Genomic DNA, 24293 nt, shown 5'->3' with positions numbered 1-24293 from the left:
CAGAATGGCGCCCCTGTGCAAGAACAATATGTGGCCCTTTCCAGGCCAAAAGCTCAACAAAATGCACAATTCCTCCTGCTTTGGGGGTATTAATGGGCCCTCTTACATCTTGCCCTATGCGGCCACCCTGGTTGCTCCAATGATATGTTCTCACCTGGGCACACACATGGCTACTGCTGTGAGATATTATGTAGCCATGTTGCTTTGAATACCTTCAATGATGATCCTATAAAAGCATGGTTTATGTAGGAAATATTCAGGCAGTGTTGACGCCATTCATATTAATAACCATTTATACATCACTAATGATGGTGAGGAAAAATTGGTCAATTGATAACTACTCTATCACAAAATTGAGTACACCCTTCACATTTTTGTAAATATTTTATAATATTTTTTCATGGAACAAGACTGAAGATATGGTGCTTTAATAATAATAATAATAATAATAATAATATTTATATATCACATATTCCTCAGCACTATACAATTTAAAGGGGACAGGTACAGACAATATCAGACATTACAGAACAACACAATTCAACAAGTATGAAGAAGAGTGATAGCCCTGCTCGCAAGCTTACAATCTGTGTCTTTGATACAATGTAAAGTAATCAGTATGCAGCTTGTATAACAGTGTAAATTCCCTCTAAATAACTCAACATAGTCATTAATGTCTAAACCACACAAAAGGGAGTAGGTCCCCAAGTGAAAATGGCCAAATTGTATCCATTTAGCCATTTTTCTTTCCGGTGTCATGTGACTCATTAGTGTTACAAGGTCTCAGGTGTGAATGGTGAGCAGGTTTGTTACATTTGGTGTTATCACTCACAGACTGGACACTGGAAGTTCAACATGGCACCTCATGGCAAAGAATTCTCTGAGGATGTGAAAAAAAGAATTGTTGCTCTACTTAAAGGTGGCCTAAGCTTATAAGAAGATTGCCAACACCCTGAAACTGAGCTGTAGCACAGTGATCAAGACAATACAGACTTCACTCAGAACAGGCCTCCCCATCGCCGACCAAAGAGGTTAAGTGCACGTGCTCAGTGTCATTTCCAGAGGTTGTCTTTTCAAAATAGACATATGTCATTATTGCTGCAGAGGATACAGGGGTGGGGGCTCAGCCTGTCAGGTCATACGCTGCACACTGGGCAGCATACCTGTCATCCCAGAAGGAAGCCTATTCTAAAGATGGAATGCCCCTAATTAGTTTGCTAAATACAAGCAAACTAAGTATATGGATTCTGGAGTGATGTCCTGTGGTCTTATGTGACCACTATAAACTTATTTGGTTCAGATCGTGTTGAGCGTGTGTGGCTGCAACCAGGTGAGGAGTACAAAGATGACTGTGTGTTGCCTACAGTCAAGTAGTGGAAATGGGAGTGCCATGGTTTGTGGCTGTATGAGTGCTGCTGGCTGTGAGGAGCTACAGTTCATTGAGGGAACTATGAATGCTAACATGTACGAAGGGCTGCTAAGTCTTTGGCTGTACCCTGAAAGAAGCGAGATAGGATGATTAAACTTTACATTTATTCCACATACTCTCTACTGATGTCAATACACTTCTTACATTGGTAATGCAAGATCTATAAGCCTAGCAAAAAGAAGGATTTTGGGGGTGCCTCAAACCAGGCATCCGTATCAGCCATGGCATCAGAAATGGTGTGAAATTTGGTTCCCTTGAGTTATTTCTTCAGGTTTGGAAACAGATGATAGTCGGAGGGAACTAGATCTGGTGAATAAGGTGGGTGGTAAACCAGCTGGAAGCTCAGCTCTGCCAATTTTGCCGTGGTCGCGTGTGTAGTGCGAGCGGAGGCGTGGTCTTGCAGGAATAAGATTCCTTTGGACAGCTTGACGCACCTTTTGGCCTTCAGAGCTGCCTTTAATTGGTCCAAAAGTTCAATGTAATACCTTGCTTTAATGGTGGAACCTTTTTGAAGGTAGTTTACTAGCAGCACGCCCTCCTTATCCCAGAACACAGACGCCATCACCTTAGTGGCTGATTTTTGCACCCTGACCTTCTTTGGACGAGGAAAACCACTGTGCCTCTACTCTTTTGACTGTTCATTGTTTTCAGGGTCATACAAATAAATTACTGGTCTCATCCATAGTAACCAGTCGATCCAGGAAGTTCTTATCAGTCTGGAAACGCTGACAAATGGAGCGGGAAGTTTTCACTGGCATGCTTCTCTGATCTGTTGTCAAACATTTGGGACCCACTTTGCAGATAGCTTCTTCATGTCCAAATGTTGATGGATAATGACACAAACACATTCATGGGAAATCCCCATGATGGAAACTGGGCTGCAGGGTAGTATTCCAACATAACAACCCCAATCACCTCCAAGATAACCATTACCTTGCTAAAGAAACTGAGGGTAAAGATGCTGGACTGGCCAAGCAAGTCTCCAGATCTAAAACCTATTGAGCATCTGTGCAGCATCCTCAAATGGAAGGTTGACAAGCCCAATGTCTCTAACAGCCACCAGTTCCGTAATTTCGTCATGGAGGGGTGGAAGAGAATGCCAGTGGCTCCTGTGAAGCTCATGTGAACTCCATGCCCAAGAGAGTGAAGGCAGTGCTCGAAAATAATGTTGGTCGCATAAAACATTGACACTTTGGGCAAAATTTGGCTCTTTTCACGTAGAGGTGTACGCAGTTTTTTGCCAGTGGTTTAGACATTAATAGCTGTGTGTTGTCTTATCTAGAGGGCACACCAAATGTACACTTTTATCACTTTTATACAGCTGTACACTGACTACTTTATATTGTATCAAAGTGTTATATTTTCAGTATTGTCCCATGAAAAGATATAATATAACATTTACAAAAATGTGAGGGGTGTACTCATTTTTGTGATATACTGTATATTTGGCAAAGGCTTGAAGATCTTCTAATACAACCAATACTTGAACATGCCTATTACACATCACTGACTGTCCTCAATTCCAATTTATGTAGAATCCCAAGATTCATGTATAAAGGTTAGCACACTAACTTTTATATTTATATAAGATTCATGTGGCATTTTAATAATTATTTATCTGAAGGTATGTGTTATTACTTGTCGTAGAGCCTCCTGAGTGGGAGTGCAGTTATTGATAGTGTAAGTGGATATAAGTGCAACGTATAATAGTAAATTATAACGGTGATGGATATAGGCAGTGTAAATGTACAATAACAACTCAGCATTGCAATATTAAAAATACACCAAACCACATGGAATAAGTATCGTTTACCGTGGGACATCCCCGTCACCTTACGCGCTTTACCAACACCTCCTCCCATGTGCTAATGAGGACAGAGAGTAACCAAACAACAGTGATGATTTGAAATTAGCTGTGACAGAGAGCTTGATCATAATTATCCTAACGAGGATAGGGTTAATTACAGTGGAAACCAAAGGTTCAGTTCTGTTTGAGTCAAGAGGAAAATGACTATGTTTTGATGGATTGTCGTTGGCTTTGAGTGTTTGACAGAGATATTTCCCAGCAGGATTAAGAATAATGAAGCCACACTTTTACATCCTCCAATCTTACTACTTCACAGGTCAAAATATTGGTAGCAATAAATTCCTGTATTTGAGTATAATCTAGATTGCAGCTACAGTAGAAATTACGGCAAGAAAGCTTCATCTCTGCAATATGAAAACTTATGCAACTAATGAACTGGGCCTCTTTTATCACAATTGTCCTAAAGAAAAATGGCCTTTGTTGCAAATATCACCCTTTTTTTTTCCTCCAATATTCCCAGGACCTGTCAGCACTTTACCTTCCCATCACACTCACCTGATTTTGCACCCTATTCTAGTCTGTATCCATTAAGCATATCCATTTTTCAGCTGTAAACAACAGATTAAGGCTATGTTCACACGCAGCATCTTTTTTTTTTTTACCACAAAGATGCAGCATTTTTGTCCCAAAAAACACACCAAAAACGCATAAAAAAGCAATGCATTTTTGACGCGTTTTGATGCGTTTTTACCGCGTTTTGCCAAGTGTGTTTTTTAAGTCAAATCTATTTACTGAAAGGGCTCAAAAGCGCTGGAAAAAGGCAAAAAGAATTGACATCTTCAAAAATGCAGCCCAGATGGAGCCACAAAAGATGTCCAATGTGTACAGCAAAATCAAAATCCCATAGACGCTGCTGGGAGAAGGAAATGCATGCATTTTGGTGCATCTTTGGGACCCCAAAAATGCAGAAAAAGATGCCCTATGTGATCTGAGCCTTAAGATTATGCAGCATAATGTAAAGACAGAAACCGTGATTGAAGTGATGGGTCTCTTACCTAGCTGGTTGCTGTGGTTTTGATAAAATCTCCATTTTCTTTGCAGGCGATTACCACTGGAGGACTAGTAAACCTGTTGCCATGTAGTCCTCCATATTCATGATCTCTGTAAAACCCAACCCCCAGCACTGACTGGCAGCTTTCTGCCTATACACATTGTTGAGAGAAAGCTGCCAATCAGTGGTGTGGGAGGAGTTATAAAGAGCTCAGCATTCAGAGAACTGATCGATCTGCAGCAGAGAATATAGTGATTTTATCAATACCTCAGCAAGTAACTCAGTAAGTGACACATCGCTGGAGTCAGGGTCTCTGGCCCTACATCCTGCTGCTGTTAGATCGGGTAGAATACATCTATTGACAGATTCATTTTAATGATCATAAGCCACTGTGACAAATTTGGCGCATTTTGAGACTACTTAGTGTAAATTTCCAATAAATATTAACCCTAGTATGTTCATTATCTGAGGGCACCAGTTTTTATTTTCCCAGCAATAAATGTTTAAGAAGAACAAAAGGTATAACTCCCTAAAAGTGAAGACCTTTTTCATGTAAGTGTGTTTCCTGTAAGACATTTTTTATTAATAGATTGTATATTTCCATTGAGGTGTAATATTCACATGCTGTATAAACATTCTACATATAATGTGACTGCAGGATGGGTAATCTGTTATCTCCACTGATCGTATTTAGTGCTTTGATCTTCAAATGAAAATTGGGCATCCAGTGGCTTCTGATTCAGAATTACACAATAGCCGTATAGTCTGTTGGAATGAGAACAATTAGAAGCCCCTGTGTTATGTGACCCGAGAAGCTAATAATATGACGAGGACACAGGCCTATCCAAAGCAGAAGTATATGGAAAGTAGAGTTCAGTGTGTTGTGAAATATAGTTCACCAGCTTTGATTACTTTTCCCCAAATTTGATTTAAGGGTTCGCCCACATTTGCATATAATACGCCAGTGTAATCTGATTTTTTTTATCACATTCATATCAATGTTAGACAATAAGGCAGTGCTGATATGTGATTTCTTTTTCGACCTGAAGAAAAAAATCGTAGCATACTGTGTATGGACGTGTAAAAAATGCCCAAGACTCAACAATGCAAGTCTAAGGGTGGGAGAAAAAAAATGCAAGTCACACAGACCATGCATATGCCATCTGATTTTTATGGATACATTATCATTCTGTAGCCTAGGACACTGTAAATTGTCCTATAAATGATTGTAGAATAATAGTTGCTGAGAAAAAAATCGTATTGCATATGGATGTCCTACACATGTCATACGGATGATAAAATCGCACACTTTCATAGCACTCGCATGACATATGGAATACCAAATGGATTTTACTCATCCAACTTTTTTGGATGAAAATTGGACCTAATTTTTTATACACAGCTGTGAGCGAATCCTAAGGTATATAAATTTGATGTGAATCTCAGTACTGAAAATTCTCTAATTGTCTAGAAAAGAAGCACTCTTTGACTCAAACAGAGCCTTAGGCCTCTGCCACACTCACGTGGAAATTACGCAAGTGCCGCGAGACACGTGTTTTCCCTGCGTGTTGCGGGTGGCAAGTACGTGTCTTTGGTACGTGCGGGCCACGTGTGTTCTCCGTGTGCTAGCCGCGATAACACACGGAGAACCGGTAGTTTGCATACTCACATGGTAGATGCTGCTGTCCAGGGTTGTGATCTTCTGCTCCAACCCCGCCCACTCCCCGCTGATGCTGCTTCCGGCCGAGCGGAGGGGCAGAGATTAGAGCCCGTGACAGCACGCCCACCTCCATAACATGCTTATAATGTGCGGCGGCCGGCAGCAACTGTTTGGATCAGAAAATTCTGCAGGGCTGAAGGAGGTGAGTATGTGTTTTTTTTTTATTTTAAGATAATGACACGTGTTTCTCCGGCGCATGTCACACGGGACCGCATCTACACTACATCCGTGTGGTACAGGTGCGGACCGTGTGACACACATGCTGCCGGAGAAAACGTGGACATGTCAGCGTGTGAAACACATGGACACAGGTAAGTACGGAACGGACACACGATCCGTTCCAAAATACTTACGTGTGTCCATAGAATTATGAAATCATATGTCCACTTATGTCCGTGCCTCCGGTACATGAAAAAACTGCCAAACATGTACCGGAGGCACGAACGTGTGATAGATGCCTTAAAGGGAACCTGTCAGGTGCAATATGCAGCCAGTACCACGAGCAGTTCTGGGTGTATATTGCTAATGCCTGCCTAATCATCCCTTTATAAACTAGCATAGATAGAGACCTTTAGGCCCCCTTCACACGTCCATGAAAAAACACGCACGTGTGTTACGTCCGTTTTTCGGGTCCGTTTTCCGTTTTTGTCCTTTTTTGTGTCCGTGTGCCATCTGTGTGAATGCCGTATGCTAGCCGTGTCTGCGTGTTGGATGCCCGTTTATGTGTGAGAGAAATAACTGACATGTGTATGTGTTGTCCATGTGAATTTATGCGTGTTTGTGATGCAGAATGTCGTAGATACATACCCGCTGACAGCAGACAGAGTCGCGCGTAGAGAATGAACTGGGGTGAACTTCACCCGACTTCATTGTCATACCGTGGCTGTGTCTGGGTGTCGCGTCCTTATTAGCGGTCACCCGTGAACGACTCACCGATGACCGCTAATCCCCAGAGTGACTGAATGGAGTACCCCTCTCTCATACGCACCGTTCCCGATCACTGCCGCAGCGCTGCACGGCTGTTCTCTAAACTCCGGCGGCTTTTCCTCTTTTGAAAAAGCCGGCCGCTCATTAAACAATCTCGTATTCCCTGCTTTCCCCGCCCACCGGCGCCTATGATTGGTTGCAGTTAGACACACCCCATGCTGATTGACAGCTGTCTCACTGCAACCAATCACAGCCGCTGGGGAGCGGGACTATACTATGCAGTTAAAAAAAGAAATAAATAATTAAAAAAAAACGAAGTGCGGTCCCCCCCCATTTTGATACCAGCCAGGGTAAAGTCACACGGTTGAAGGCTGGTATTCCCAGGATGGGGAGCTCCACGTTATGGGGGGCCCCCCAGCCTAACAATATCAGCCAGCAGCCGCCCAGAATGGCCGCATACAATAGATGCGACTGTTCTGGGACTCTACCCGGCTCTTCCCGATTGGCCCTGGTGCGTTGGCAATCGGGGTAATAAGGAGTTAATGGCAGCCCATAGCTGCCAATAAGTCCTAGATTAATCATGTCAGGCGTCTCCCCGAGATACCTTCCATGATTAACCTGTAAGATACAGTAAATAAACACACACATCCGAACAATCCTTTATTAGAAATAAAAGACACAAACCAATTCCCTCGTAACCAATTTATTAACCCCAACAAAGCCCTCCATGTCCGGCATAATCCACGGACCTCCAGCGTCGCATCCAGCTCTGCTGCATGAAGGTGACAGGAGCTACTGAAGACACCGCCGCTCCTGTCAGCTCCACGCAGCTAATGAAGGGAATAGCGTGATCAGCTGAGCTGTCACTGAGGTTAATCGCGGCCACCGCTGGATACAGCTGATCGCGCTACTCACCTCAGTGACAGCTCAGCTGATCGCGCTATTCCCTTCATTAGCTGCGTGGAGCTGACAGGAGCGGCGGTGTCTTCAGCAGCTCCTGTCACCTTCATGCAGCAGAGCTGGATGCGACGCTGGAGGTCCATGGATTACGCCGGACATGGAGGGCTTTGTTGGGGTTAATAAATTGGTTACGAGGGAATTGGTTTGTGTTTTTTATTTCTAGTAAAGGATTGTTCGTGTGTGTGTGTTTATTTACTGTATCTTACAGGTTAATCATGGAAGGTATCTCGGGGAGACGCCTGACATAATTAATCTAGGACTTATTGGCAGCTATGGGCTGCCATTAACTCCTTATTACCTCGATTGCCAACGCACCAGGGCCAATCGAGAAGAGCCGGGTAGAGTCCCAGAACAGTCGCATCTGTTGTATGCGGCCATTCTGGGCAGATGCTGGCTGATATTGTTAGGCTGGGAGGCTCCCCATAACATGGAGCTCCCCATCCTTGGAATACCAGCCTTCAGCCGTGTGACTTTACCCTGGCTGGTATCAAAATGGGGGGGGACCGCACGTTGTTTTTTTTAATTATTTATTTTTTTAACTGCACAGTATAGTCCCGCCCCACGGCGGCTGTGATTGGTTGCAGTGAGACAGCTGTCAATCAGCGTGGGGGTGTGTCTAACTGCAACCAATCATAGGCGCCGGTGGGCGGGGAAAGCAGGGAATACGAGATTGTTTAATGAGCGGCTGGCTTTTTCAAAGGAGGAAAAGCCGCCGGAGTTTAGTGAACAGCCGTGCAGCGCTGCGGCAGTGATCGGGGAATGGTAAGTATGAGAGAGGGGGGAGACTGACCGATAGACAGCGATAGAGGGACAGACAAGACAGAGAGAGACCGACAGACAGAGAGACCGACCGACGGACTGAGGGAGATTGACCGTCATAGACAGGAAAAGAAAGAATGACCGTCAGCGCTATAAAAAAGCACAAAACATACACGGAGCATACAGAGATGCTTCCGCGTCACGTATTGTGCGCACATAACCATTGACTTTCATGGTGTCTGCGTGTGCGTGTTCCGTGCAGAAAACGGACATGCTTCCGTGCAAAACGGAAACACATATGGATCACGGACACGGACATTATGAAATAACGCACGTGTGACCTCAAACATAGATTAACATTGGTGCACGTTTGGCTGTGTCTCCGGTACATACGGAAACGGCCCAAACACGCACGTGTTTCACGGACGTGTGAAGGGGGGCCTTAGAAAAAGTATTTCTAAAGATCTTTTATCATATGCTAAAGAGGCCAGGGACTAGTGGCAAGGGCATTAGTTTCTGTGCTCATTCCGCCCTCTTACCATGGTAGCACGCCCACAGGGATGTGTTAATATGCTAGTCAAAGCAGAGTCACCAGCGGTGATGCATGTACCTGTGTCTGCTGTGACCGCTGATCTGAATGCCCGGCACTTCTAGTCATGCGCATTATGAAGCCGGGTGTACGCGTCTTGGCCTCAGAGAGGTCTAGTGCGGCTGACCAGAATTTTCAGGACTTCTGATCAGTGATCACAACAGACACAGGTACGTGATGCTGTATTGAATAGTATGTTAGCACACCCCTGTGGACGTGCTACCATGCTAAGAGGGCAGAATGAGCACAGGAACTAACGCCCTTACGACTAGTCCCTGCGCTCATTAGCATATAATATACGATCTTTAGAAATACTTTTTCTAAAGATCTCTTTATCTGTGCTACTAGATACAGGGATGGTCAGGCAGGGATTAGCAATATGCACCCAGAACTGCTCATGGTTTTTCATGCATATTGCACCTGACAAGTTCCCTTTAATAATCACTTAGTGACTTCAACCTATTTGGATAAGGGAAAAACAGATGGTAAGAGGGGGTAACCAACAGCCTTTTATCAATACACTGCATTGTCAGATTTTTTTTAAACTACTTAAATGGTAAAAATGATCTAAAAAGTCTTCCTTTTGGGAGCAGATTCCTGACAAGTCTTGGTTTGAACATTTTTCCTCTTTGAAAATTAGCACTAAGGGTACTTGAACTCCACATTTTTGTTCTGCAAATTTAAGAATAATAAAAAATAATGGTCTGTTGTTGCAGTATATCACAGATCGCTCAATTTATAGTCATACTGACTGCAGATCCAGTACCTCCCTATCAATTACATTTTTGTATTATTCTTCACAAACCAAGACTACTGCTCATTTTCTATGTTCTTCAGCCCTGCAGTAGTACACCACAATAAGATTTAGGTATTTCTATTCCTATCTGTTCTGCATGTTCTGGCCTCCTATTCTTCATCTATAAAATCTTAAAATGCTATCCCTGCTTGGTTGGTTTGTGCTAGGCCATGGGGTGTGACGCAGTGCATTATGGGGAAGTGTGGTGGCTATGCCTGATGTCCTGAGAGCTCGCTATTAGATGTGAGGCGATACGAACAGTAAAGTTCAGTGTTTGTAATGAGCACAGAATTTTTCTTTTATTTATTTTTTTTAAAAGTCAGTGTTTGCGTTTGGCGTTCGAGTGCTTTACATATGCTGACCACTTGTACGAGCATCGCTGGGCATCGGGTACGCTAGGGGGCAAAATCAGCATTATCAGATGTAATGTCTACAAGAAAAAGTAAAAAAAAAACCCGCCTCCCCTCCCCCGGGCGTGATCTGTTTATGGCTCACTGCATGTGGGCGAAGAGAACTGTCCAATCAGTAACTTCCAATGGGGTTCAGGTCAAGTCCGGGTCCACAACTGAACCTTACCTAAAGTTCAGCTGAACCCGTCGAAACGAACTTCAACAAGTCCTCTCATCTCCACTCACTATCTCTTCAGCTGTGTGTGACATGGTGCCAGGCTTCTTTTTTTTTGCTGTCCGCGTGAATCGTGTTTGAATTCTTGGGCCCTGCGAATATGATGATATTTGACTCCAAGTTGATTCATAGCTGATCTGCTCATCTCTTGTAAGAAGCTATTGTTCCTGAAAGCCTCTGTATGTTTTAACTGTTAAAATATCCCCATATTACACCTGACCTTGGTACCAGTCTTACAGGATGTCTGGTGTTTGGCTTTTCATTTGATGTAACATCATTATTATTTCCCTTGAGGGTCATATAAAAATGTCTTCTAACAGGCTAAAAAAATTGTTTAAAAGAACAGAGAGTCCTCAGTGGTTGATACCTTTTAATGGCTAACTGAAAAGATGGTAATAATTGCAAGCTTTCGAGACTACTCAGGTCTCTTCATCAGGCATGGTATAACACAAAATCTGAAGAGTCACGTATTTATACACAACAGGACTTAGAATAGTGCAGTAAAAAAAAAAAAAAAAAAAAAAAAGAACAAGTTATATGAAACAGAACTATCTCTATGGCAGGGGGACAAGCTGTTCTAGCCATTAACTTGATTCTAACAGGCTAACATTAACCATCTACTGTGCCAGATTTTCTGGCTGCCAGTTGGTTAATGCAGCAAGCCTGTTTGGAATTATTTACTATAAATGCTTAACGGAGTGTCAGGCTCCTTCTGAGCCTTCCTGCTGTCACTGTTGATTTATGCTATGTCCTTGCAGTGCACAAATATGTGCTATTGACTGGACATGATGCACTACTTGCCCCAGAGGACCTTGTTTCAGCCAAGAAGAGAGCAACAGGATAGACAGAGATGGAAGAGAAAACATTTGGAGCCAGTAAGTTCTGCTCAAATATGAATGAGTTAAGCTCAAAATTATACCCTCCAATCCTATGCTCTATTTATTGATGTTGCAAGGGAGTAGACAGAAAGGGGTGGCTGATATTTACTCAGGCATGAATGATGGATGACATCTTAAATTTGTGCCCAGGGATTGAAGGTGAAATGTGACAGCCTTATTTATCTTGGGAATGGAGGTTGGGTCCAGGAAAGACTAGGTGCTAGGAGATGCCAGACAGTGACAAATACATCTCACTGGCGTTTTGGGCATTGTCTTTTTTCCACCTTTACAACATATACCGAATTATTGTTTGGTTTTTTTTGTAGCTATTCTTTTGCACAATGTAACTAGGTTTCAGGTGAATCTTTTCTCTTGTTAGATTTAGGTGCTCTTTTGCAGGCAATCACCATCATACATTCAAGGATAAAACTCAAAAGAAGACCTGCTCCTGAGCTCATTTTCCAGAAGTTTAGCCCCCTATGCTAGAACTGAAAGATCCAGCACTTAAAGGGGTGGTTCACCCATTTTTTTTAATTTTGTCTATGGATGTAACTTACCCTTTTGGGAGTTTTCTTAATTGGTCTCTATTTCCAGTTCTGGCACTGAGCGGCGCTATCCTGCACGCTCAGTGCCTGTCACATGACCCCTGGAGCTGTGGCTGCCAGCACCCTCTGATGTCCCGACCAAGTTCCGGGCTCTCAAACCTGACGCTTACGTCAGAGGAGGCTGGCACCACTCACACTGATTGACTGGGCTGTGGGCGGTGACTACCGCACGTCACAGCCCAGCATCGAGGGGAGGATCCAGAGAGCTTTAGTGTGTGGAGCGGTGAATGCAGAGCGGCGCCGGTTACCATCGGTCAGCTGTGGGAGGTGCGGGCTCCAGTGTGCAGGGGTGAATGCAGAACGCTCTGCTTTACCAGCAGTCAGCTGTGGGAGGTGCGGGCTCCAGTGTGGAGTACAGGGGGGGTTTCCTCAGCTGAAATCCCCCCTGCCACGCAGTGTGATCATACACTCCCACCAGCAGCACAGGTCCCAGAGTGGAGACAGTGACATGCTCTGCTCTTACACATAGTGTGCTATATGTCACTATCTTGCTCCACTCTGGGACTTGTTGTGCAGGTGACCAAATGATAAAAGCTCTATTACCATGATTAGGCAATGCACACAGGAAGGAGGGGAGGGAACTGTTTTTGTGGAGATCTGAGGGGAGGGACAGTTAGAGTGGGTGTGAGATAGATTGCTAGTTACTGCAAAGGATTATGGAAGTTGTAGTAACTGAACCCAGGAAGTCAAGAGAGCGATTAACTCCATCAGAGCTGGAGCCAGAAATGAGGATGTTCTGCTAGAGCACAATAAAAGGTAATATTCGTAAAATAACATGATAGATGTGTGGAGAGGCACATAATAGCAAGATTTATCAGAAAAAAAAAAAATCAGTTTTGGTAACTGGACAACTTCTTTACGAGTCCTCTCATGAAAGCAGGAGAGATAGAGGGGGCCATTTTTCTTTTTGTAATGATGGTTCCTAGTGGTCAGAGAAGATCCACAGAACTAATAGTGAGATGCTATGGAAGTAACCAAACCTAGGTTCCCTCCTTGTACCCTGTTGCGGTTTCGGAAGTACGGTACTCATTATACAGAAGCACTTTTATTTATGATTTACATATGGCCTCCGGGAGCAAAAAATATTTTTTTCTTTAATCACAAACTGTTGTCCAGTTAGAAGCTTGCAGCTTTTTAGCATACATGAATTAAGGCATATCTGTGATATGTTACCACTACTTAGATATGGTGCCTCTAGGGGACTGCAAGAGCCTAAGACCCCCGGTGTTATTATTGGTTACAGCTGTTGCACTCTCTCTTCACCTACAATTCTAAAGCTCCCATACACATTAGACTAATGTCAGAGAAACTCAACAATGTCCATGGGTTTCAGTTGACAGTCTAATGTGTATGGGAACACTGGACAATTTATTGTCAGGGGAAATATCAATCAGCCATGTCGGATTGAGATTGCAAATTGTATTGCCTCCCAGATATTAACCGTTTCTCTTGTATATGGGAGAGCCGGCTGAATGATCAGCCAAAACATCATTTGGCCGACAGCCATCTAATGTGTATGGCTGGCCTAACCTAACACTGCTGATTGTGTAAAGCTTTGCACATGTTGAGGCTGAGATTTTTGCCCATTCTTCTTTGCTCTAGCTCAGTGAGATTGGATGGAGAGTGTCTTTGAGCAACAATTCTCAAGTGTCCTCACAGATTCTCAATGGGATTTAGGTCTTGACTGTGACTGGGACATTCAAACATATGTAACGTGGTTGAGGCAGTGTTTATGGTTGAGGTACTCGTATTCCATGTAGACGGCATGGTGTCGTTGAATTGGGCAGGCAAGGACTAGATGATATAAAGGTGAACAAAGGAGACCAAAGTTCAACAATAAAATCGTTTTTGTTCAACAGCTTTTTAATATAAACAATGTACATCAGATAATAGCTACAATGCTTCACTTGTGTTTTACTTACATTAAGCAGGCATGGGCACTTCTTGGTTACATTTAATGACTCTCCATTTTCTTTGCACTTCATACATTTGCAACTCATGTCAATCCACCTTTTCCTTCAACACAGATCGATGTGTAAGGCTACAGCCACTCACATCTACTCTCCTCTCCCAACTGACTAATGAGGATCCCACTCCTTAGGGTACATCGATACGACTTCTCACTAAAACCTTGAAAGTACACTGCTCTCCGTAGGAGAAGGTATGTCCCAATATTGCAACCATAGCTTCCTTTAAAAATGCACAATTAAGCTTCCTTTCACTGTAGATAACTGTTACTAGCGTCCTGCTGATACAGTTCTTTTTCTTTCAAACCCCCTTTACATGGGCCTTCTATTTCCCCTAGGTTTATGTCACGAACAGCCGGGGGGCTGTAATCCCCCGTGCTGGCCACCAATGTCACAATCGGGGAATAACAAGCGGGGGTCAACCCTCCTTTATACCTCCCGACCGACAGACAGAGCATGTGACGCGCTCTCTAGCGCCCCTCTTATAGTCAGGCCAATTAATAAGCAAGGAGGCCGCTATTCTCCTGTGCCGATGATTGATGGGTCCCCGGTGAGAGAAGGGTATATATTCCTCCGACCTCCGCGGACGGAATATATAAGAACCTCCTCGCCTCTCACTGGCCGCCCCACAATGATCCTTGGCACACACTCGCTGCCACCAACCGACTTACGGTAACTATTAGCCGAACACACAGGCGTGGGGTTCAAGATCGAGATAACAGAACAGCCCAAGATTAGTTATAGAATTTAATCAGCCTAAGCCACACTAGAAACTACAATATATACAATAGGGAATCTACAGAATATACATAGGTCAGAGTACAGTTACAGGCAAGATATGGATTACAAACAGGTATACAATTCAATCAGTTACCTTGTGCTTCTGGCCACAGGGGGGCACTGTAGACCAGGTTTCTAGGATCTTTCCCACAGATGTTTCCTACATGTGACCCCCGGCGAAAGAACACTGGAAAATGGCCGAATTGGGTTATCAACCTGGGCAAATCCAGGTCCCCTCCTACCTTAGTGACCTCACAGGGAAGCACTGCCACTCCCCCTGCATTGAGTCAGAGTAATATCCCAGAAGGGGCTATTACCCGCAACTCCGGACTTGGAGGTCTGATCGGGACGGTTCTGGTGCCATCAGATCCGCCCGGGTCCCCTCTGCATTTTGAATCCAAACACGACTCATTTACCGGACTCCTACTAGCAGTTCTCTCTATCTCGCCGCCCCCGGGGTGCCACATAGACTCCGAGGATATACACAGATTCGGCTCGAAGTCCCAATTCTAACGATGTAGGGGGTGTATGGCAGAGACGCATGGTAATATCATAACTGGGTATGATATTACGGAGCCAGCAGTATGCTCTCCTGTGGTGCCTAGCTTCCTTTTGGTTCTGCCAGGTCACTGTCCACTTTCTTTGATGAGTCGACACAGCTCCCAGGGGTTCTTCCTCTCTCTCTTTGTTGTAAAGGCCTGAGAGGACAAGCGATCTACATATCACAGGAGATGGCCTTCTGCTGGGTGAGTGGAACACAGACCAGTTCCTCTGACACCTATCTGCTAAACAAACCATTTATCCCTGTGGTAACTTTTCTGATCGAAGGAGTTGTGTGAAGGAAAGGGGGGGTGACACCAGGAGAGGGCTTACGAACATGACTTGACTATCATGATTTATCATCATATCTCCGGATTTACCTCACAGTTTAGTTTCATACTGTTTAATCAGCATCGTTATCATGGGCTCCGGTCTATGGAATGTTCCGGTCCATCACATATCTCTTTATGTTGCTTGGCCATTAGGATGTATTCTATGATGTCTTTCATCTTCACCCACAAAACCCTGTAGCATGGCAGTCTACTAGCTATCAGACCTGAGGTCTAAAGGGGGCTTTACACGCAGCGACATCGCTAACAAGATGTCGTTAGGATCACGGAATTCGTGATGCACATCTGGCCTCGTTAGCAACGTCGTTGCATGTGAAACGTACGAACGACCGCTAACGATCAAGATTACTCACCTAATCGTTGATTGTTGACACGTCGTTCTATTCCCAAATATCGTTGCTGTTGCAGTATGCAGGTTGTTCATCGTTCCTGAGGCATCGCTACGTGTGACACCCCAGGAGCGAGGAACAACACCTTACCTGTGTCCTCCGGCAACGAGGTGGACGTAACTTTCTTTCGGCTGCTCTCCGCACCTCCGCTTCTATTGGAGGGCTGCCATGTGATGTCGCTGTGACGCCACACGAACTGCCCCCTTAGAAAGGAGGCGGTTTGCCGGCCACAGCGATGTCGCTAGGCAGGTAAATACGTGTTACGGGTCCTAGCAATGTTGTGCTCCACGGGCAGCGATTTGCCCGTGACGCACAACCGACTGGGGCGGGTGCTTTCACCATCACATCGCTAGTGATGTCGCTGCGTGTAAAGTAGCCTTTACACCATTGAATGCTGGAGTATAAAAGCACCACTAAATTGAAATTGTCTCCACGTAGCCCCTCCCATTCTGTCCCAAACTATTAACTCTTTCTGACTCTAACTATGTTCCAGCAGATTACTAAACAGACATATTTAGATTGTGAGCCCTGATGGACACAGTGATAATGATTAAGGATGAGAAGAGCAATTTCATGCGCGAGTGTTCAGTACTCATTAAGAGCAGTGGGATGCTTGGATGGGTGTGACTCGAGCACCCGAGTATAATGGGTCAATGGAGGGCTCGAAAATGCTCGAGTCCCCCATTGACTTCCATTATACTCGGATGCTCATATCATGCCCATCCGAGCATCTAACTGTCTTAACAAGTACCGAGCACCCGAGCATGGTAGTGCTCGTTCATTACTAATGATGATGTTTGTAAAGTGATGTTGAAACAATAGCGCTATATAAGCATGATAAATGAATAAAATAATCCCCTCTTCCATGGTTATGGGATAACTTCCAAACTTGAGAATACTGCTTTAATTATCTTTTTCAGCAGCCTCATTTGCAGCAATAGACTGACTATATGTTTGTATAGATGCATTACTTGAGCATGGTCTCATCTAGACAAAGGTGAATATGATGTTGCTATATAAGCGAAAGTCAAATAAATAAATGCAAATTACTCAATATGACACTTTGCACTGTTTGCCTTTCAGGTAGTGTCCGTCTTTTTGACAAACACAATAATGTAGTCATATATGCTAAGTGAAATTTTGTCTCAAACTGATTTCCTTATATAAAAGAGTCCCGTCACTTGCTCTTATAGCAAATTAGCGACTTTATTAAGGTGTCACCTGCTGGACATTTCAGCCCCTCCCTGGCTTTCAACAGCTTCAGAGGGGCTGAAACGTCCAAGTGGTGAACCCTCAATAAAGCTACTAATTGCTACAAGAGCGCTTGTCCGGACTCTTTCGTATATTTGGACTTTCTTTCCACGTGCACCGCATGGATTTAGGTGGAGTGCCAATCTCTGTTGACTTTTCCAAACTCTTTTCCTTGACTATTAATGAAGACAAATCCTCTAGTGGACAATGTACATAGCCTTTTTCGATTATGGATTTCCATTTTTCTCTTCTTTCTGCCCCTAACAACTTAAATGTAGCTTGGCCTGTTCTATGTCCATTTTATAATAGTAGAGATTTGGAAAATAGATACTGCTATGGATGAAGATATCTGATTGTGATCAACGTAATGTTGCTACTCATGTTACTCATTGAGATCTCTATGTTTCCATTTTGCCTACTTTTTTCTACTGTAGGTTACAAACTATTGATAAACACCTGCAGTTTGCTAATGAGAACATAGATATCCCGGATTACACTCTTCAGTACCCTGCGCTCTCTGTTCATGGTTTACCAGTAGCAACATCAAGTGTTTCTATAGTACACCGTATATCCTTTTACAGCAATGCTGGATTTGACATTTCTTATATGTGATGCTTCACTATAGCTGCTATGAGAAGTTCCAATGCAGATTATTTACTTCATTGGCTTTTTTTTTCTTTCCACAGATCTCTGGAAGGACTGGAGGATTTTGTGTGCCTAGAAGAGCTAATACTAGACAACAATCAACTGGGAAACCATATTATCTTCCCTCTTTTCTCATACCTGCACACATTGACCCTAAATAAGAATGAGATATCCTTTAAAACTATAGTGAGGGGTAAATTATATAAGTGGTTTTATACCATTTTTTGTAAAGTAAAGTGAATGTTTAATTGGCAGGAATGTGCCTCAGATGCCCTCCTGTCTTGTGTCTTGGAGGCTAGGTTCACATCAGTATTGGAGCTTCCATTAGAAAATTCCGTTATTTTTTCCAGTAAATTGACAAAAACTATTATAGGTTGATAGGATCTGTCTGACGCCACTGGTGTTCATCATGTGACACATCCGTCTCTGGCTTTAATTTCATTCCTCTGTTCTTAATGATGAATGGAAAAACGGATTTTCCAACTGTCATGTGGCTAAGGGTTAGATACACGGTTTACGGCTAGCCTTATTGGTGATCTGTCCTTTCATAATTGTCGCATACTCACAAGAAATTTAGACACTTGACCCTGAAGTGCAGCACAATCAAGGTGCGCTACGTTTTTATGGATCAGTTTCAGTGGCAGTCCACATTAGAGTAGGAAAAATGACTAGCTGGGGCTAGTAACTCAAAAGTATTACACAATGTTCTCAGAAAAGCTGATCCAAAATAGTAATTTAGTGCCTGTCCGGAAGGTGATGATATGCTGGGGTTTTTTCATCTGGGGGACTTCACCCTTTAAAGAAGGGTTATGTAGTAGCGAGCAGTCCCTTTAACAGTTTAAGTTAACATAGCCTCTGTGATCACCACATGCTTTTTTTCCCAATTTTGCAATGCTACTACACTGTAACAGAAAGTATTACACGAGTATTAAATTCTTACTCAACACTTACATCAGACTCTGGATAATATTAGTTTAGACCTAGGGGAAGATATCAGTTGCAAAGCCAATAAAAACAAAGTTTTTACTTTGAGTGAGAATTAGCAATTATAAATCGGTCATTTCATGTGTAAAGTAAAAAAAAAAATCAAGTGTTCAAAATCTTTCCTTAAAAATGGAAGAATAAAGAAAAACAAAACTGTTTCTAGGTCTATGCATGTGCCCTCTGGTGGTGAAATATCAGTATGCAGTACAGCAGGCAGGATATGCTTAGGAAACAGAAGTGACTAGATCAGTGGCAGTAGAACCTTAAGTACAATACATGAGAGCTATTTCACTTCACTAATCCTGTCTGCTCCTGTAGTACTCTGCTACATAGAAAGTTTTATTTCCAAAACGTTGAACAGTGCTCTAAAATAAGGATAAGCCATACGTAGGGACAGCAGCGGGAGGTGCAATGCTCACTGGGGCTATGTACACCATCTGTATCACTGAGAATAGGTTATCTATGTACTGTCCTGGAAAAATTCAACACCATAGACCTTAAAGTATCACAATGTCAGATGAAACAAACAGTATTGTTGGATGTACTAGACCAACACTTAAAAAACATGAGTCGTCAATAAATAGTTATTGGCAGAGGGTTAGGTCAATTTACAGGGGATATTTGCAATTAATACATGAGATTGGATGTATCTGGTATTTCAGCACGATATGTGTCTGATAGTAAATCTCAGCTCCAATTAAATAAGCTGAGCTACACTTCTCAGCAACTGAAATAACAACACAAAGAAGGAAAAGTCATGTAATGATGGAAATCACAAGATCAATAGACATGTTACAGAGATCAAATGATAAAAACATGGAAGCAAAATATCTCCATTTGTTCACTACGGAGCCTTAGCGCAACATGGAGAAATCCCTGCACTCACACATCTTGTCTGCAATCAGTTAGGTTATTAATGGCTGTATAAGGAATATTCTGCAGCGCATCTTGGCACATCATCAAGATCCGCTCACTCCCTTTGTAGCTACTGACCAATGACATTCCAGATGTGATCGCTGGGAGACAAGTCTGGAGACACTTTGCTGTGGAGAAAACGGCTCTTGGGACACTTTGGAGAAATGGTTGTTCCACTGGTTCCACAGTTATTCCATTCTATAATGTGAGTGAAATTGGACAATAAATGCCAAGACCAAGTTGTCAGACGTTATCTACACAAATCAGGAGAAGGTGTTTACACTACATTGGGCTATACGTTAGAGGTGTCCATTGACGTAACGCCACCACTCAAATGCTAGAGCGTGCAGAATAAGGCTATGTTCACAAGCAGCATCTTTTTTTTTTTTTTACCACAAAGATGCAGCATTTTTATCCCAAAAAACGCACCAAAAATACACTGCAGTAACAAAGGCATCAAAAACCGCAATGCGTTTTTGCTACGCTTTTGCCACGTTTTTACCGCGTTTTGACCATTGCGTTTTTTAAGTCAAAACTATTGACTGGAAGGGCTTACAAATGCTGGAAAAATGCAAAAAGAATTGGCATGCTCCATCTTGGGTTGAGCTTCAAAAAATGCTGCCCAGATGCAGCCAACAAAAGATGCCCAGTGTGGACAGCAAAATTTAAATCTCATAGACTTTGCTGATGGAAGGAAATGCATGCATTTTGGTGCATCTTTGTGACCTCAAAAATGCAGCAAAAGATCCCCTGTGTGAACTTAGCCAAACATAGCAATGGAGACTGGAACGGAGGTCTGTGAGGATTTCTGCACGTGGTGCTCATGCTTCATACTGAATAAATCGAGATGTTTTCAAAACGCTGTCTCCATTTTTTCATCATTTACTGATCAGTAACATGTCTATCGATCACATGTTTTCCAGAATTCCACAACTTCCTTCTTGGTGTTGTAACTTCATTGTTGAGGAGTGTAGTGTTCCTTCAAAGAAGAAGACCACCATTTTTATCCTATTTCTTCCAAATCCTTTAATAAAGTGAATGAAGGAAAATAATAATTTAATATACTGTTTAATGATGTGATTATATTGACTTAACATTTATGGAAATACCTGACGGAGCTGGATTACCTTTTGGACATATTAGCCACATCAGCTCCAGCCCTGGAATATCTCAGCTTGCTTGGTAACCAGGCTTGTCCCAATGAACTTGTAAGCACAGAGAACGATGAAGATGACTACCAAAGATACAGGTTAGTAACTGCATTCACACTTGCATTGGGCACTTCTTTCAGGGATTCCATCATGTACAGTAACTTATGTAGTTCATATTCTGCAGCTGCTAGTAAGATTTGAGGAGAACTGACAAACATTCTTACATCATCTTAAATCAATGGTAAAATGAATTGACCATGTTGGATTTTAGTGCCTTATTTCCTATATTAAAGAGTACTAGTTGTGCATGAGTGTGCTAGAGATGCCTGTGAGTACCAGAGATGCCTGTGAGTACCAGAGATGCCTGTGAGTACTAGAGATGCCTGTGAGTACTAGAGATGCCTGTGAGTACCAGAGATGCCTGTGAGTACTAGAGATGCCTGTGAGTACTAGAGCTGCCTGTGAGTACTAGAGATGTCTGTGAGTACTAGAGGTGCCTGAGAGCACTAGTGGTGCCTGAGAGTATTAGAAGTGCTTGGCAGTATTAGAGGCGCCTGAGATTACTAGAGGTACTTGAGCGTACTAGGCATGCTTGAGAGTGCTAGAGATGTATTATGTATGAGAGTACTAGACATATCTGAAAGTACTAGACGTGCCTGAGAGTACTAAAGGTGCCTTAGAGTACAAAAAGTATGTGAGAGCTCTAGAGGTGCCTTAGAGTACTAGAGGTGCCTGAGAGAGAGTACTGGAGGTTCTTGAGAGTACTAGAAGAGCCTGAGAATACTAGAAGTGCCTGAGAGTACTAGGGGTGCCTGAGAGCACCAACCGTACCTGGCAGTACAAGAGGTGCCTGAGATTACTAGAGGTGCCTGGCAGTACTAAAGGTGCCTCAGAGTACTAGAGGTGCCTGGCAATACTAGAGGTGCCTGGCAGTACTAGAGGTGCCTTAGAATACTAGAGGTGCCTGGGAGTACTAGAGGTGCCTGAGAGTACAAGAAGTATGTGAGAGCGCTAGAGGTGCCTGAGAGTACTAGAGGGGCCTGGCAATACTAGAGGTGCCTGGCAGTACTAGAGGTGCCTTAGAATACTAGAGGTGCCTGGGAGTACTAGAGGTGCCTGAGAGTACAAGAAGTATGTGAGAGCGCTAGAGGTGCCTGAGAGTACTAGAGGGGCCTGGCAATACTAGAGGTGCCTGGCAGTACTAGAGGTGCCTTAGAATACTAGAGGTGCCTGGGAGTACTAGAGGTGCCTGAGAGTACAAGAAGTATGTGAGAGCGCTAGAGGTGCCTGAGAGTACTAGAGGTGCCTGAGAGTACAAGAGGTATGTGAGAGCGCTAGAGGTGCCTGAGAGTACTAGGGGTGCCTGAGAGTACAAGAGGTGCCTGAGAGTACAAGAGGTATGTGAGAACGCTAGAGGTGCCTGAGAGTACAAGAGGTATGTGAGAGCGCTAGAGGTGCCTGAGAGTACAAGAGGTATGTGAGAGCACTAGATGTGCCTGAGAGTACTAGAGGTGCCTGAGAGTACAAGAGGTATGTGAGAGCGCTAGAGGGGCCTGAGAGTACTAGAGGTGCCTGAGAGTACAAGAGGTATGTGAGAGCACTAGAGGTGCCTGAGAGTACTAGAGGTGCCTGAGAGTACAAGAGGTATGTGAGAGCGCTAGAGATGCCTGAGAGTAGAAGAGGTATGTGAGAGCACTAGAGGTGCCTGAGAGTAGAAGAGGTATGTGAGAGCACTAGAGGTGCCTGAGAGTACTAGAGGTGCCTGAGAGTACAAGAGGTATGTGAGAGCACTAGAGGTGCCTGAGAGTACAAGAGGTATGTGAGAGCACTAGAGGTGCCTGAGAGCACTAGAGGCGCCTGAGAGTACAAGAGGTATGTGAGAGTACAAGAGGTATGTGAGCGCTAGAGGTGCCTGAGAGTACAAGAGGTATGTGAGAGTACAAGAGGTATGTGAGTACTAGAGGTGCCTGAGAGTACAAGAGGTATGTGAGAGTACAAGAGGTATGTGAGTACTAGAGGTGCCTGAGAGTACAAGAGGTATGTGAGTACTAGAGGTGCCTGAGAGTACAAGAGGTATGTGAGTACTAGAGGTGCCTGAGAGTACAAGAGGTATGTGAGTACTAGAGGTGCCTGAGAGTACAAGAGGTATGTGAGTACTAGAGGTGCCTGAGAGTACAAGAGGTATGTGAGAGTACAAGAGGTATGTGAGAGTACAAGAGGTATGTGAGTACTAGAGGTGCCTGGCCACTGCTTACACTCTTCCCTTTAATAGACTGCATTAGGATTTCTATGTAAAAATCACCCAACCTCTCAAATGTGGTTGTTTTTAGAGGTAAAGGCTCTTGCAGTTACCAGATCAATGAATCAATGTTTTTTCTGCATCCCCAGTAATATTTACTCTGGCAGCTTTAACATAAAGAAGTTATTGTACCCAGTGATTTGGGTGACTGTGGCCACAATTGCACAGATTTTATTTAGGCCATATTCACTAGCATTACATGCTGCATTGTGGAACTGTAGGAAAGCAGATGTAATGCTTGCTGTTGCCTGCAACTTTTATGTTGATGTTTTGGTGTTTCTTTACGTAGTTAAATATTTGGCTACAGCACAATGCACCATCTGCTTGTTTAGTTGACATATAAGTGTAAAGTAAACGCAGAACAGAATTAAGGAACTAGATGAAAGGAGACATTAAGTCCCATATAACCAAGCATGTTACAAGAAAAAGCTGACGTCATCTGTGGCCCAGGTATAACTTAAAGCTCGGCATTAGTCACTGGACCCCCCCTCTCCTGTGCCTGTCTTAATGATGTCCCCATGTCCTGCCTGTGACCCCTCTGAGCCCTAGCAGATACTGATGAGCATGGACTCTACTCTTCTCTGGATCTTTAGTGACATTATTAGCTTTACAAGCACAGAAAATGTTTTGTCCTGCTGTAATAAGTCATTTCATTTATTTATATGTCTGACCGAAGCCTGCTACCTGCCCCAACCATCCGCCACCCTAGCAAACAAAATGAGGTTACTCCATTAGGTAATCCCAGGCTTTGTCACAACCAGTTGAATGCATTTTTGTGCACTTTTACTTTTTGTGTTGGTGTCTGACCCACAAGCCTTTAACACAATGAAAACAAGTTACCTTTCATAACTCCATTTGCACCTAAGTCGCAGCTCAG

At 43.5% G+C, this 24293-nt stretch overlaps 1 protein-coding gene across 2 annotated transcripts in view; it reads left to right on the top strand.

The window, feature by feature from the left end:
* The window catches only part of LRMDA (leucine rich melanocyte differentiation associated), a 1835625-nt gene that overhangs the window by 1031933 nt on the left and 779399 nt on the right, over positions 1-24293 (top strand). For both annotated transcript variants that reach the window (XM_075347316.1, XM_075347315.1), the window contains 2 exons: positions 18109-18235; positions 21076-21215. In XM_075347316.1, coding sequence (XP_075203431.1) covers positions 18109-18235; positions 21076-21215 — 267 coding nt within the window. The remainder of the gene's footprint in view (positions 1-18108; positions 18236-21075; positions 21216-24293) is intronic.

This window comes from Anomaloglossus baeobatrachus, chromosome 5 (genome assembly GCF_048569485.1).
Source record: "Anomaloglossus baeobatrachus isolate aAnoBae1 chromosome 5, aAnoBae1.hap1, whole genome shotgun sequence".
Classification (NCBI taxonomy): Eukaryota; Metazoa; Chordata; class Amphibia; order Anura; family Aromobatidae; genus Anomaloglossus; species Anomaloglossus baeobatrachus.
This window is presented reverse-complemented; position numbering and strand designations above follow the sequence as displayed.